Below are 15,308 nucleotides of genomic sequence, written 5' to 3'. Positions count from 1 at the left end.
ACCTAAACATGTTACACGGTGCCATGCGTGTATGTATGTGCACTTGAACATTATCAATTTGTTTTATTCGACTTTAATGCTTTTATTTAAAAATTGTTTTGTCTTTAGTTTCGATCGGTAGCAACGATTTTCCGCACGTAATCAGCCGCCCATCACGACACTGAGATAAGAAGTATATTTTACGTGTATAAATCGCTGTTATACGGATCAGATTATTACGCTAAAAAACATTGTGTCGTGTAAGAGATTTCGATTTAAATTTTGTTGATTTTTTAAATTTCTTCTTCTTCTTCAGCCTTATTCTCTCCACTGCTGGATGGCGGCCTCTTCCAAACGTCTCCATTCCTCCCTATCACCGGCTTCCATCATCCTCGTTTTACCGGCAATAGAGGCAATGTTGTCGACCCATCTTCTCTGTGGCCTTCTAACACTCTTTTGTTTGCCCATGGTCTCCACTTTATTATTCTGGGTGTCCACCTGCCATCATTTTGCCTAGCCAAGTGTCCTGCCCACTGCTATTTCAATTTCGCTGCACAATCTATGATATCCACGACTCCGGTTCGGCGCCTTATCTCTTTATTTCTTACTCTATCTCTTAAGCTAGGGTTTCCTAGGACGGCGGTGCCCGTATCTTAACGGCCGTAGTAAACGGTGATGCGGTGGACTGCCGTTTTAACGGTGACTAGAGTGTGGTTTCCTAGGAAAACAGTATTAAACGGCGTTGATTACACCGTTTTCATAGGAAACCACTCTCTCGGCACCGTTACGACAGCTATCCACCGCATCACCGTTCACTACGGCCGTTAAGATACGGGCACCGCTGTCCTAGGAAACCCTAGCTTTATACATATACCAATCATCAGTCTCTCCATGGATCGTTGCGTGCATTTTAATTTCTGGCTACTTTTTTGTGTTACAGACATGGTTTTTAGTCCGGATGTTGTCACCGGCAATATGCACGATTCATAAACTTGTCGTTTTAAGCATATAGGGACTTCTTTATTTTCAAAAATATGTTTTAGTTCGTTGAAAGCAGATCCCAACTTAGCCCTATTCTTCTTGGTAACTCCGCTGTCTGGTTATCTTTACCAAGTTTGACTTTGTGTCCCAGATATATGTGTTTATCGACCACTTTGATTTTATTATTGTTAGTAAAAATGTCTCTCCCTGTTGGACTCATACAAATATATATATTACAAAAAAAAACGTATCCCCAACTCTGTGAGGCCATGAGCCCTGTGTTGAGTTGGAATACAAAATAATGGAAAGTGGAGACATGCACATAATATTTTTAACATATGCGTATAGTAATACGCAAAAAACATATACATAAATTTAAATTTCGCTCTACATGTCCAAACCAACACAGCACCCCTTTTTTGATTCTGTCGATAATGCATGTCTCAGCCTTACACACGTCACGGATTTCGACATTTGTGCACCTATCATACATTGTTTGACCACACATTCGCCTGAGAGATCGCATTTCGACAGCATTCAACCTACTTTCATCACCATTTTTCCGATTCCATACTTCGCTCCCATTCATTAGAGTTGGCACTAGACCTCCGTTGTGAACTGCTAGTTTAGCCTCCTGCGATAAACATTTGTTTGCCAAAGTAGATTTCAATGCACCGTTCACCCTGTTCCCGGCAGTCACCCTCCTTTCAATATCTTTCCATCTCTAGTAAACACGCTTCCTAGGTACACAAATTCTTCTAACTGATTCAGAATATCTCCTTTCACACTGATCTCACATTTAGTTATATTTTCATTCCTTTCAAAAACCATCACTTTCGATTTATCAACATTCATAAGCAAATCGTTTTTCTTGCATACATCGTAGACTTTTGTTACCAAGAATTGCGGGTCTCCTTTGCTGCTAGCAAGAAGCGCGGCATCATCCGCATACAGAAGACAGTTACCAATTATACCACTCATTTTTGCTCCCATTCTTAAATCTTTCAGTATATAAACAAAGTATACAATCGGAAAAGCGAGGATGAAAGAAGGCAAAATGCCGTCAAAATTTGATACGTCAAATAAATGTGTGGTAAAACTATGTACAATAGATGTACAAAGCTCGAATGTTAATTAGCGAATATAATACATTAAATGCAAATACTACATTTTTGAACGCATACCAATTTCGATACCATTTTCCGCTCAGATTCTGCGCGCGCATGCAAATACTATGAGGAAATTCGAATGATGGCCGCCATTACAAGACATATCCGAGATTATATAATCTAGTAAGAATCTGTCAATTTTCTGATCAGATATTTCATTAATTTTTTTTTCAGAATCTACGCACTTTACTTTTTAACCTTGATAAGGAACAGTCAGTTCTGAAACCGGTTGGCATTTAAAATTAATTTTAGTGATTTAACACTAACTATTATTTAATTCTTTAAAAATATTAATACCATCAACACTCTTTATTGCTCACTAGTTCGACCCCATCTAGAATACGCTTCTCCTATTTGGTCTCCATTCTACAGGACTCATATTGACCATATCGAGTCTGTCCAACACCGTTTTTTAAGAAAAGTGGCATGGTTGCTCGGATTACAAAGGGGTAATTATTCTTATTTTGAAATAGAGCAATCTCTTAATCTGTCTTCATTGGAGAGACGTAGAACTGAGATGGACCTTATATGCATTTTCAAAATACTTAATGCTTTAAGTGATGTCCCATCTCTGTTGCAATCAATTTCTTTTCATGTTCCCAACCGTGTCACCAGAAGTCAAAATCTGCTATTTATAAAATCTTCTAAGAGCAACTTTGGTTTTTATGCCCCAATGTCCAGAATGTGTAGATTAGTCAATTCATCACACGACTTGGAATTCTTTGGGATAGATCTTCCGTCTTTTCGTAGATCGCTTCGCGACTAAACAGTGTGGGATGAAGTTGGATTGGCACGGTTTAGCTCGAAGTCTTAGGTCTTTCGTTTTTATGAATATATTGTATACAATTATTGTTTTGCCCTTGTTTGTCTTTGCTAAATAGTTTTATGTTCTTTTTGTTCAGTTTCTTGCATTTATGTTTCTTCATGTAACTGTTAAAATTGGCTTAGGCCGTATATATATTATAAATAAATAATACATTAGATGCAAATACTACATTTTTGAACGCATACCAATTTCGATACCATTTTCCGCTCAGATTCTGCGCGCGCATGCGAATAATATGAGGAAATTCGAATGATGGCCGCCATTACAATACATATCCGAGATTATATAATCTAGTAAGAATCTGTCAATTTTCTGATCAGATATTTCATTCAATTTTTTTTCAAAATCTACGCACTTTACTTTTTAACCTTGATAAGGAACAGTCAGTTCTGAAACCGGTTGGCATTTTAAATTAATTTTAGTGATTTAACGCTAACTATTATTTAAAAGATTACTTCTTGATGTATTTTGTACACATTATTCATTCAAAATGAACAAATCAAATTTTAAAATAAAATTCTGTGTTTTCAATATAAGCTTTTTAAGTTTACCATATTAAAAAAAAACAATTGTGACATTACTCAACCAAAATATTTTTAATAGGTTTCGAAAGTAGGTATTAACTATTTTTTTTAAAAATAATTAAACCTCTTACCAAGCTCTCTCCTAGGTCCTTTTCAATATAAACACATGTTTTATTTTTTTAAATTTATTGCAACAGAAATGGAAAACATTTTTGAGAAGGTAATATGGAAGTCTAGGCATTTACAGGGCGTATTTAAGTGGCCACTTTTCACACTGTGTAACATTCACCATTCTGCCCATGTTTAAACATTCACATTCACATTTCTTCAACTCTTCCATCTGTTGACTTTTGTGAATCCAGCCAGTCTGCATGCATTTGGACATACTCAAACATTGTCATATTTTTTACACTTACGCACTCACCCACATGCCCCCTCACACATTCATTCTCACACGCACATAAACACACTTACACATACACACACATAAATACAAACGTCGCACGCATACGACTATGTTAACTCTTGTTTTATATAACTCAACACAGGGCTCTTGGCCTCATAAAGTTAGGATACGTTATTATTTTTTTGTAATATGTACCTTTATATAAATAAAAAAGAAAAATCATGCGTGTAATATTATGTATTAATTAATTAATATTATGTAGTTAGATTTATAGTGGATGTTTTTAATTATCTCTAGTGTTGTTAATACATTTCTACTTATTTTTTAAGTAATATCTGTAAAAATCCTGAATTAAATATAATAAATTAAATATTTAAATCAATTACTGATTTGAGTTTACTGTTATTTTTATACATAGTTTTAAAAAATCCCAACAAGGCGAAAAAAGTTTTACTCTGGTTTTTCAGATAAAATACAATGATGTAAATAAAAATACTCACAATCATCAATGCCAAACATGTCGCGTTTTTATAGGGACATTTAAAAAATAAATTTTTTTTTCAGGTTACGTGTGAAAACATTACTCCACAATATCCTTAATGATTAATTTTTCTAAATCCATTTAATATATTTTTTTCGGCATTCGTAGTATGCGATATGTCCCCATCCGAAAAAATACTATTCATATAGGTACTCGTATATATTTTTTCAATTTCAATTTATTTTATTTATTTACACCTTTTATCAAAGCGATGAGGATAATATTAAGATGTGGGAGACGAACAAATGTTAAGAAAATGATTCAACTTCTAGATATCATGACAATTGATCAAAGAATCAAATTCAATGTTGCCAATGAAATAAACAAAATTATTAAAGGAATAGTTCCGAGATATTTTCAAAATAAACTAAAAAATAATGAGTTCTTTCATAACTATGCAACAAGAGGATCTAAAAATATAAGACTGGAAAAAAAATCAAAAGCAATGTCCCAGAACTGCCTTATGTACAAGGGAATAAAACTATTTGAAGAAATGCCAGAAAGCATAAAAAATGAAATGAATGTAAATATATTTAAAATTAAATGTAAAAAGTATATATGTGAAAAATATTAGGTAGTAAATAGTGTAAATAGTGAATATAATTAATGAAAATGTACATATGAAACAGTTAATATTATAAATTAGGATACTAAGTGTATAATAGTGAAAAATAATGTTAGAATAAGTATAGATGTAAATATTGTGTTGTAAATATATATTAGACTATGTAAATACATAGAACTAAATAAATAAATAATAAAAAAATAAAAAAAAGACAATTTTACGTTCACTTTGCCCAGCTAACAAGGGTACATACCCCGTTCCAAGCTAGGCACAGACTAATACAATATAAACTTACTCGTATTCACATTTTGATACATATACATACACACATACACATATATATATATATATATATATATATATATATATATACATATATGTATACACACATATATACACACGTGCACACGTACACCTATGCGCATACACATTCATACATTAATAAAACATAGAAAATTTATTTATAATGCGAAAATTTATGATTGCCATCTGTAGATACGAGTATAATTTTTTTAAATTATTCTTTATTTTCGACATCCAGTAAGAATCTCCAATCCGCGACACGCATCAACACGAGTCCCTACGACCAATGTCATGAAAGAGCATAATGTCTTTTGATTATAAAATAATTCTTTATTTATTTATTAAGAATAATTTTTAAAGTGCCATTTTCGTAAAAATTACCTCAAGGGCGCTGTACAATGAAAATCTTAGAACGTCTGGCATCTACACGGCATCGCACGGAAGGACGGATTTACATTTTACAAAAAAGTGACCAAGTGAGATGTTCAGATTGCTGGCCATATTCATGTTCAGTTATCTGAGCCGTGTAACACGGCCTTTACTTACTTTATGGCAAAATGTAAACATTAAATAATAAAATGATAGCGTTTGTTATGTATAAAGAGCAATGACCTTTAAGGATACAAAGATTTATTTAAATACGTTTTTCCTATAGGTCCCTTGACTACCAAAAATCAATCCGCTTTAATGAGATCCTTGGTAATTTATTTATTTATATATGATTATTTTTGTGTTTTGGTTTAGATAAATTGTGAGGACGGAGAATTTCGATAAATAGGTGTTCGGACATTGTTTTCCTGTCACCGCCTCCCCGATACTGTGCGAAAAAGACAACTACATGTCAGATCTTTTGTTCAGAAGAGACAAAATAGACGTTTCGCCATACCGTTTTCCACTTGAGTCAGAACGCGATTTTCAAAAATGTTCTATAATATTCTATAATATCAGCTGATATTATTTTAGTATAACCAAAAATCCAGTAAAAAGAAATAAATGGGTAGAAATTATACGGAATTCAATGAAATTATCTGATTGTGATCCATAAAAAAACGAATGCTGTCTGTAAACATTCAAAAACAAACTTTTTTAAATAGAAAAAAATAACATCCATCCATTTTTTTCGTATACGCATTCTCGGCGAATGCAACTCTGGTGATGAATAAAAAAACATTTATGCTCCTATTTTTTTTTTACTTAATAAATTGAAGATTTTATGAGCTTTAAACCTTCTCGCTGCAAAGATGTACATTTATCTGAAAATCGCACGTAAATCGGTCCGGTAGTTGTCGAGTCCACCGAGGAGAACCATTCGAACATTGCCTTTTATATATATAGATGAGAGAGGGGAACAATCCCTTAAATCAAAATATCTCACTCTATGGAATATGTTTTTTGTGTCTGACAGATTTTTTAAAAATATTTTTTTAAATATTTAAATTTGTAAGTAAAAATTATCGGTGGAAGTTCATTGTAATTGATTATAGAAATAAAAGACGATTGATACTCAAATCCACAATTTGGAATAACCAGTGACCGGTTTCGTCGCTTTCACGACATCCTCCTTTTCCCTCTCTGTTGAAAGAAATTAAAATACAAATTTTAAGTTAAAATTTAATGATTTTATTTATTTAATCACTTTGCAAAATGCCTTTGAAGTCGATATTATGAAAATGGCGTTATATAAGTTATCCATTATAATAATAATATAAACCCAGTAATACAATATAAAATTACGCAAGTTTAGAAACTAAGAAATTGCAAACAATATAATAAAATGAATTAAAAATAGTTAAAACAAAAACAATTAATTTGAATTAACATTGAATCGGGTTGTGGTCCCGTGGCTGGTGTTTTGGACTCACGGCTCAAAGGCTCGTGGTTCAAATCCCACTCTACCCCAACTTAATACCTATTTTCTAATAGTGAGTTATTTACAACTCTAAATTTGTTTCTACAGAATGGAAAAACATTTTTGAGAAGGGAAAGGTTTGAAAATTTTGAGGTAGAAATAAATTTAAAAAATGAATAACTCCCTAGGGAGGAAATCCAGCCAGTCTGCAAGCATTTGAACATACTCAAACATTTTATTTACAACTCGTTGAAAATGGCCCTCAAAATTAAATATTTGGGTAAATCATAAGAACGCAAATATTTCTTTTAATTTATTTTTTTTAATAAACATTTTTTTTAAATTGTTAATGTAACATGCATGTATTTTTATTTTCTTAAAAATATACCTAACTTACATCATCGGTTTTTTTTTCAAAATAAAATATTTTTGATGTTTTTGGGCTTATTTTTTTAAATATAAATATTACATCAGATGGGTTCAATTATTTGCCGCTCCATTTACGAACATTTTAGTATGAAGATAAATATGTTGTATGTCAAATCTTCCGAGCATCTTATCTGAACTGGTTCTGATCTAAGTTTACTACTGCATTCGCCAAGTACTTTTGCATAATGCATTCTGTATAGGTACCAAGGAACCTGTATAGTAGCCGAGATGTGCTGTATATATAAATATATACTATATATAAAATATATCAACTGAGCCTAACTATTCCACGCTACACGCACAAGTCCAATACATAAGCATCACTGAAAAACGAAAGTTGGCGGAGCCGGCCGAGCATTTCCGAACACCGCGCCGGCTAACTTAGAATATGGAACACCGACTCAGTTTTTCTTATGCGGCCGAGAGGGGCACACGGATCGAGGACGCGGAGATAACATAAAAAATAAATTAAAAAATAAGGAAAAAGTCTCTGGCGAAAATTCGCACGAGGACGCGTCTGCCATTTTTCCTGTCAGTCGCTCGCCAACCCGCGTCCGAGGCGGCCGTTGGCAAATATTTTCTCTTGGAAGACACTCGCGAATTATTTTCGCACAAGTTGGAAATTCGCACTGCGGCGCGAGTGATTCGATTTACAATCGGATAAATCTTAACATTGTAGTTAAGTTACAGTTCAAATTTTAATCAATTACTTTCGGATATTATGAAAATATATTTAAAAAATATCGTGTATTTATTACTCGTTACGTGTTGTTGCAATTAATTGTTTTTGGCCGGACACATTTTCTGGATTGTTGATGTTTGTGACTCGGTGACATTGTGACATTGTTTACGTCCTGTGATCCGGGGCTTGGGTGCCAGTCGTTGACATTCGGGATATTCTATCAGGTTGTGATATCGTATAATTGGCTTCGCGTGATAATTTCTATATGTGACAGTACCTACCGGTGTTTACAGAAATTCCTTCCATCAAATATACATAACTTATCTGATCACCGGCAGCGGAATCTATATTGACATTACCGAAATGTTTTAGTGCATAGATTAATATTTAGATGACAAAAGAACTGCGATCAGCTGTGACCGATTACCTCCGTTACATATCTCACTAGAACCAGCACAGCATCTTCAGAACCCTCGAGAGGGTGTGGCTAACGATAAATATAAATATAAAATAGTTATTCATATCAGTATTAAAAAATTAAGTGAGTACACTTCGAGAGTTTATCGCTTCGTCGCGATGTGCGCCATCCGACAGATGTAAGGAGATATCGGCTTCATCGACAGCGGATCCGGCGAAGATGATGCTCCTACAGCAGCACCCCATGGGAGGAGACGGCAGGCAGTCTACGGGGGTCACCTTCACGGCGGAGGTGCCCAGGTTCTCGCCCGCACCCAGCACCCCGCCGGCCTCGCCCACGCAGTCAGACAAAGTCGACACCTTCGCGGACCGGAAGGAATCCTTCCTCAAGTACGCCCTGAAGAAGGAAACCTACGACTACCCGCTCTCCAGAACCGTCGCGAGGAGTCACAGCGTGGAAGACATGGAAACGGAGAGAAACATCCCCGAGAGAGATGCGCACTCCGCCGATATCGACAAGGTCTTCAAACCATTCGAACCGACCTCCCCTTTGACCGCAGCGGGAAGAAAGATGTACCCGGGAGACCAGTCCGAGTTCAAGATAACATCCGCCTCCAGTCCGAGAGACGAAAATAGGCACACCCCTTCGCCGCAGCCTACAGTTCTCAGAGAGGCAACCGAGCTATCCAGGGTAATATTCAAGCAGGTTCCCGCTATATCGGACTACAAGAGGCCGCAGAGCGAGATCGAGAACGTCCTCAAAGTGGAATCCGCCAGTCCAGCGGACGAGCGCATGGAGAAGGAACACGAGTCGGACAGCGAGGCTCCCCTGGACCTCAGCGTCACCACGACCGTCAAGGAGGAAAAGTTCTTCAGGCACCCTAGAGAAATATCGGTCAGGGACTTCGCCAAGGAAGCGTCCAGCCGCTCGAGGGAAAACGAGGACATCCTCGACAGGTCGATGAGAGAGCCCAGAGACATTATCGCCAGGTTCTCCAGGGAGCTGCTCCGCGACCCGCGCGAGATTATCAGGGACTCCAAGGACTACATCATCAGGGACCCCAGGGACTTCGTGGCGCGGGACCCTCGCGAGTTTATGGGGGTCCCGGGCGAGTTTAGAGACCCGCGGGAGTTCGTGCGGCACCCGAGCGACTCCGGGACGGAGTCCGACGACTCCGGGGGGAGGCTCAGCCCGTCGGACGACCCCCAGAAGGGCGGGAAGGCGTACAAGAAGAGCCTCATGAAGCGATATTGTAAGTGAACTAATACTTTTCATTCAAAATTTTGATGTTGTGATTATGTAAGTTTTTTTATTGCATACTGTTTTCTGCGGCCTGCCTCTTTATTTTGGTAACTCGACAAAGAGACACAAGATTTTTTGTGGAAATTATAATAAATGTATTGTTGCACATACCTATCCTCGATCACAGTATTGCACGAATTCTAAGTTTAATTAAATACATTATACAAGATAAATAGAGGATTGAAATGTTTGCAGGAAATAGAAATTCCTTCATATAATATCGGTAATATGGAAACCGGTGACGATGCAATCTGCTATGCCATAATATAATATATTACTTCGCCGTTTTATCATAAACTATATACGTGTTAGTTTAACATCTTTATTTCATATATATTTGTTTTTATTGGATGTCTTTCGTTATTTCAGCAAAACAAAGCCCAATTTGAACTTGAGATAATTATTTATTAATTATGAAAATCATGCAGTCTTTAACAAAATACAAGGTATAAGTTCAGTTTTTTTTAAATAAGGCCAATTAAGTATTTTACATTTATATTCGTATTGGTGTGGCTTAGATTTAAATGGGCTAATGTCGTAAATCGTAATATCACATGAGAGTAATATTTGAGCCATTTCGTGGCGTTCAATAAATTCTTAACCTTATTTGATAACGGACCTTACTTATAAACCTGGTATAAAGTTACGCCTAGGCCTAGTGGTAAAATAATAATGGGAATACCATCCTCATTGAACCACTGTTATTTTTTTTATTTTTTTTTTATTTATTTAAGAAAAACAACTGTTGTTATATAAGAATATAAAAAATAGTGCTTACATCCAGTTAAAGTTTTTCTCAAATATAATGAGAGAACATGTTACACAGTGAAGAGAAAAAATAATATACTAAGGGATGAGAAAATAGACTGGAGTGGAGGAGAGGGATTTTATATAATATAGTTGACCGATTCAAAATTTGAATATTATAATAACATGAACATAAACACACTGAGTTTCATTTTACATTTTTAAGTTTTTTTTCGAAGTCACGAAAATAATATTCCCATCCGTATTTTACCACTATGGATAGGCGTAACTTTATACCAAGTTTATGAGTAAGGCTTTAAAAATATTAATTTGAAAAAAACATCACTACTCTTGACTCCATTCCAACTGACATAATGGTCAAACAAACTTATGCGAGTTTTTTGCCCTTTTTAAAAATAATTTTGATTAACACGAATGTTTGTACGTAAGTACCAGGAAAAAAATGATTTTGAATTATACCAATTACAGAAATGTTCTATAGTAATATAAGAAATAAGTTTTTTTTTTACCTTTGAAATTCGTGTTAATGAAATTTACCTGCAATGGGCCATATGTGTGTGTATATAAAAAAGCTAAATATATTATATCAATTTTCAACTGACATCGACCCTCTTCAAAATATTGGAATATAAATAATGAGGAAGCTCAGTGCTACGGGAAATTGATAAAAAATGTTTTCTTATGCGCGGTGAAAATTAGGACATTTAATTGAACGGCGAAGTTTCTCCAAAATACATATAATTCACATGATTTTAATGAAAAATTAACTAATTTGAACGACGTCACTGATTCTCCGAAATCACCAATGATAGTTTTGTGATAGATTTCCGGTTACCGGGAAGCCAACTCACCAATCGGGACAAGTCACGTATACGATACGAAATTAATTTTTTTTTCTGGCTTTTTTTATGCTGGTCTGTTAACGAATAAAAAAATGTAAAAAACCCTCTCAATTTCCTCATTAGATTTTAGCTCTTTTAGATCCGAGCCACAGATATCATATAGATACGGAAGAGCATAAAAGATGCGTAAAATAAGGCACGAAAAGCAAGCTTTGAGTATGCAAATGACTATTTGCGGAAATAAAATGAATTGAACTAGACATTTCAGGAAAACGTTTTCTATTTTTACTGGTTTTTAAATCGCAAATCGCTAAAATTGAATATTATCACGTTTTTACTTGGACAAACATGATAGTTAAATGTTGTTGAACGTGGGGTCTTTTCAAAAAGGAAGAATGTCAAACCGCTAATCAGCAAAACACGCAAAAATCTGATTTTAATTTGCAAGTCTTTTAAAATTAGTATAGCCATGTTTGCCAAAATGCTTATCATACAAATATCGTACAAATAAAAATGTTCCTACATCAGTTGTTTTTAAAACAATAGTATATATGCGCGATAGCAGTTATTGTATCGACGGTCCCTACGTTACATATACCTACTATCGAAACTGCATTTTGCAAGGTTCACAGAAAACCACGGCGTGATATTTTTTTAAGAAGCCATCGGATACTGTAGAATTGCCAATCGTGTGTCTATTATTTATCATTTATAGGAAAATAAAATTTATGATAAGATTAAGAAGGGTCTTTAGATGGTTTGGTCATGTAGAACAAATGGTTGATGAAAGAATAGTAAATTAGGTATATATGGCTAGAATGAACAGTAACGCGGGACGAAGACGATCCAGGAAGACGTGGCATGATCAGATAAACTAAAATTTTAAGTCCGGTCATGTCAAAAGCAGGCAGAACCGAAGGGCATGTATTTTTTAAAATTTATGTATGCTTTATTAAGTTTTAATTTTAATTTTATTTTATTGGAAAGCCAACAGACATTTATAAATTATACGATGCAATAGTATTTTAAATACATATCATAAAGTCCAATTAGAGGCTTCCACATAATATTGTCATTGTTAATGTTGTCACATAAAAATTATATATTTATTTATTTTATCAGGTAAACAAACAGGATGTACACAAATATTGCAAATTTCTTAGTATATTAGTGTAAGACACTTATGCACACACCAAAAAAAATGTTTACACTTTTAAAATAATTGAAATTATGTTCAATATAATAAATGTAGAAGAAACGAAATGGAAAAATATGTTTATAATAATAAAGTTAAATATCTGCTTCTCTAAAAATTTCTATAATTTTTGACCTAAATTTACATACATTGTCACAAAAAATATCAGCCTCAGTAAATCTATTGTTATATTGGTCGCATATTCTAGGTATTGTAGATTGTTTAAAATAGTTTGTTGACGCGTTTTCAGTGTAAAACAGAAGATTTTGTCTTGTCGGTCTAGATGGCACACGGAATGAAAGTCTTTCAAGTAGGTTAGGAGAATCAATTTTACCATTTATTAATTTGAATAAAAAAACTGGTATATTATACATAATAATGTACGGATCTAAACTTTTATGCATCTATCGTACATAGTTTTACCACACATTCGCCTGAGACATCGCATTTCGATAGCATTCCGCCTACTTTCATCCCTGTTTTTCCAAGTCCATACTTCGCACCCACGCATCAGGTTCGGGACCAGGACTCCGTTGTAGCGGAAAACTTAATTTATAATATTATAGTGCATTAAGTACCCACCCGTTTAACTGAAAAAATAGCAAATCAGATAATTAAGAAATAAAATTATTTGTATAATTTAAATTAATAAATTTTAAAAAAACGTTTTTTTTTTTATTTATTTATAACGATAATGTTCGCTAGCAGGAATGTCGGAAATTTTTAAACATGCCGTTAATATATTATTAAAAACTTCTTAAAAACAGTCACTTTTAAAATTTGACAATGGACACTGTATTTTGATTCAAAAATTGTAGTTTCAATTAGAACATTGGCTAATAAAATTCTAAATTTAAATTTGTTAACACTCCATTGTTAAAAATTCAAATAACACATTCATAATCCCGGAAATGTTCCATTCAATCCAAAATACGTATGGAGACAGTATGAATCACAACAAAGCGATAAAAAAAACATCGCTTCGTCTCTTTGCTTCTCGTCGCGTGTGCGTAACGAAAGAAAGAGACATCTCTATCGTCAAATATTCGCCTTATCACCCATTGTGCACTCACCAAATTATCTAGACATAGGTTATGGACGCCCCCACACGATCAAACTTCCTGGATATTTCGAGGCAATAAACAAAAAACCACGACAACGTTCGTTCCATATTTTTTTGTTTCTAAAAATGTTGCGGCCTTTCTACTTGGAACTTTAAAATTAGTGAAAATTTCTCGTTTCGTGTATTGAACATTTATTATCATTTTTTAGATTCGACCTTGAACTCTAATATTAGTTTTATTTATTTAAAAAGCTGTTTTATTTTTTTAATTGAAAGTTTTATTATTTTATTTACATAATATGACGTGCCTACAGTCTAAATTTTTGCTACTAAATAAAGATATGAAAAAATATACGTTTTTATCATTTTTATTTGTTTATTCATTATTAATAACTACCTTGAGGAAAATGCATATAATTCACCTTCGTTACAAAAAAAAAATTAATTATAAAAAACAGATCTATTAAATAGAAAAAGTAAAATTTAGAAGAGAAATCCCAGTGTCAATGTAATCTTGGTAATATGATTAGATAACAAGATTGCTCTACCCACCAGCATAGCCATTGGCAGGTTGGTTCTGCATCGTGGCAGGTAAATCAACCTGTTTTGCCTTTGTCGAAGATAATTTACAGTAAAGCGAGATATAATATATAATGTTCTGATATTCACTCAATGAGCGTTCAATCAAATAAAAAGTATTTTATTTTATTTTTTAATAATAAAAATTTATTTAATATATAAAACCCTGTAATACTGTGACCATATAACCGAGTTATATTTGAGTTGACTTCGCACTAGGGTAATATGCAATGATTTCATTATTTAAATAGACTAAAAATCCCGTATTGTCCTCAGCAAAAATCCCAAGCTTCTATTTGTTAATTTTTTGGAATACATTATAAATACGAACCTTGGACATCTGATCTCTAAGCATGCGACCCCGCTACGGAACCACAAACCCGGTATTGTCAAGTATTTAAAAAGAAATAACGCATCCTGGATTGTGGGTACATATACCTTATCTAGATGCTATGTAGATCGCTAGGGCATATTATTAGAAAGTCTCGTGTATCAGAGGTAAATTAAAAAAAATATTTCAGGGGAGTAGAAAAATCTACTATTTATTTTCTTATTTACAATAGGGGGCGAGACACCCTCTTATTTTTTTCCATAATATAAAAAAATACCCCCAAAAAAATTTCAAATAAAAAAAAAGTTTTAGGGGTCGCTGCGCTAGATTTGTACCTTTAAAATAATTGATAATTTTGTGTTTTTTTTTAAATTTAAAATATTTTTTTATATTTCATTAAAAAAACATTCAATACGAAAAAGAAAGATTTTTCATGATTATCCCATAAAAACAAATTATAACGGTAACACCAAAATTGTATTAAATTATTAACTAAAGCTACTAAATTAAGCTAGTAAGTTATCCTCCATAATATTTATATTTTTTTAATAACCTT

General features: G+C 33.8%; 1 protein-coding gene across 2 annotated transcripts in view; it reads left to right on the top strand.

The window, feature by feature from the left end:
• Positions 1–7,994: 7,994 nt before the first annotated feature.
• LOC148283547 (uncharacterized) overlaps positions 7,995–15,308 on the top strand; it is a 142,918-nt gene continuing 135,604 nt past the window's right edge. For both annotated transcript variants that reach the window (XM_088243684.1, XM_088243683.1), the window contains exon 1: positions 7,995–9,924. In XM_088243684.1, coding sequence (XP_088099810.1) covers positions 8,892–9,924 — 1,033 coding nt within the window. In that variant the 5' untranslated portion in view covers positions 7,995–8,891. The remainder of the gene's footprint in view (positions 9,925–15,308) is intronic.

This window comes from Micrasema longulum, unplaced genomic scaffold (genome assembly GCF_059751315.1).
Source record: "Micrasema longulum isolate JH-2025_06_02 unplaced genomic scaffold, ASM5975131v1 h1tg000224l, whole genome shotgun sequence".
NCBI lineage: Eukaryota > Metazoa > Arthropoda > Insecta > Trichoptera > Brachycentridae > Micrasema > Micrasema longulum.
The sequence above is the reverse complement of the archived record's forward strand: the minus strand, read 5'-3'. Positions and strand labels throughout refer to the sequence as shown.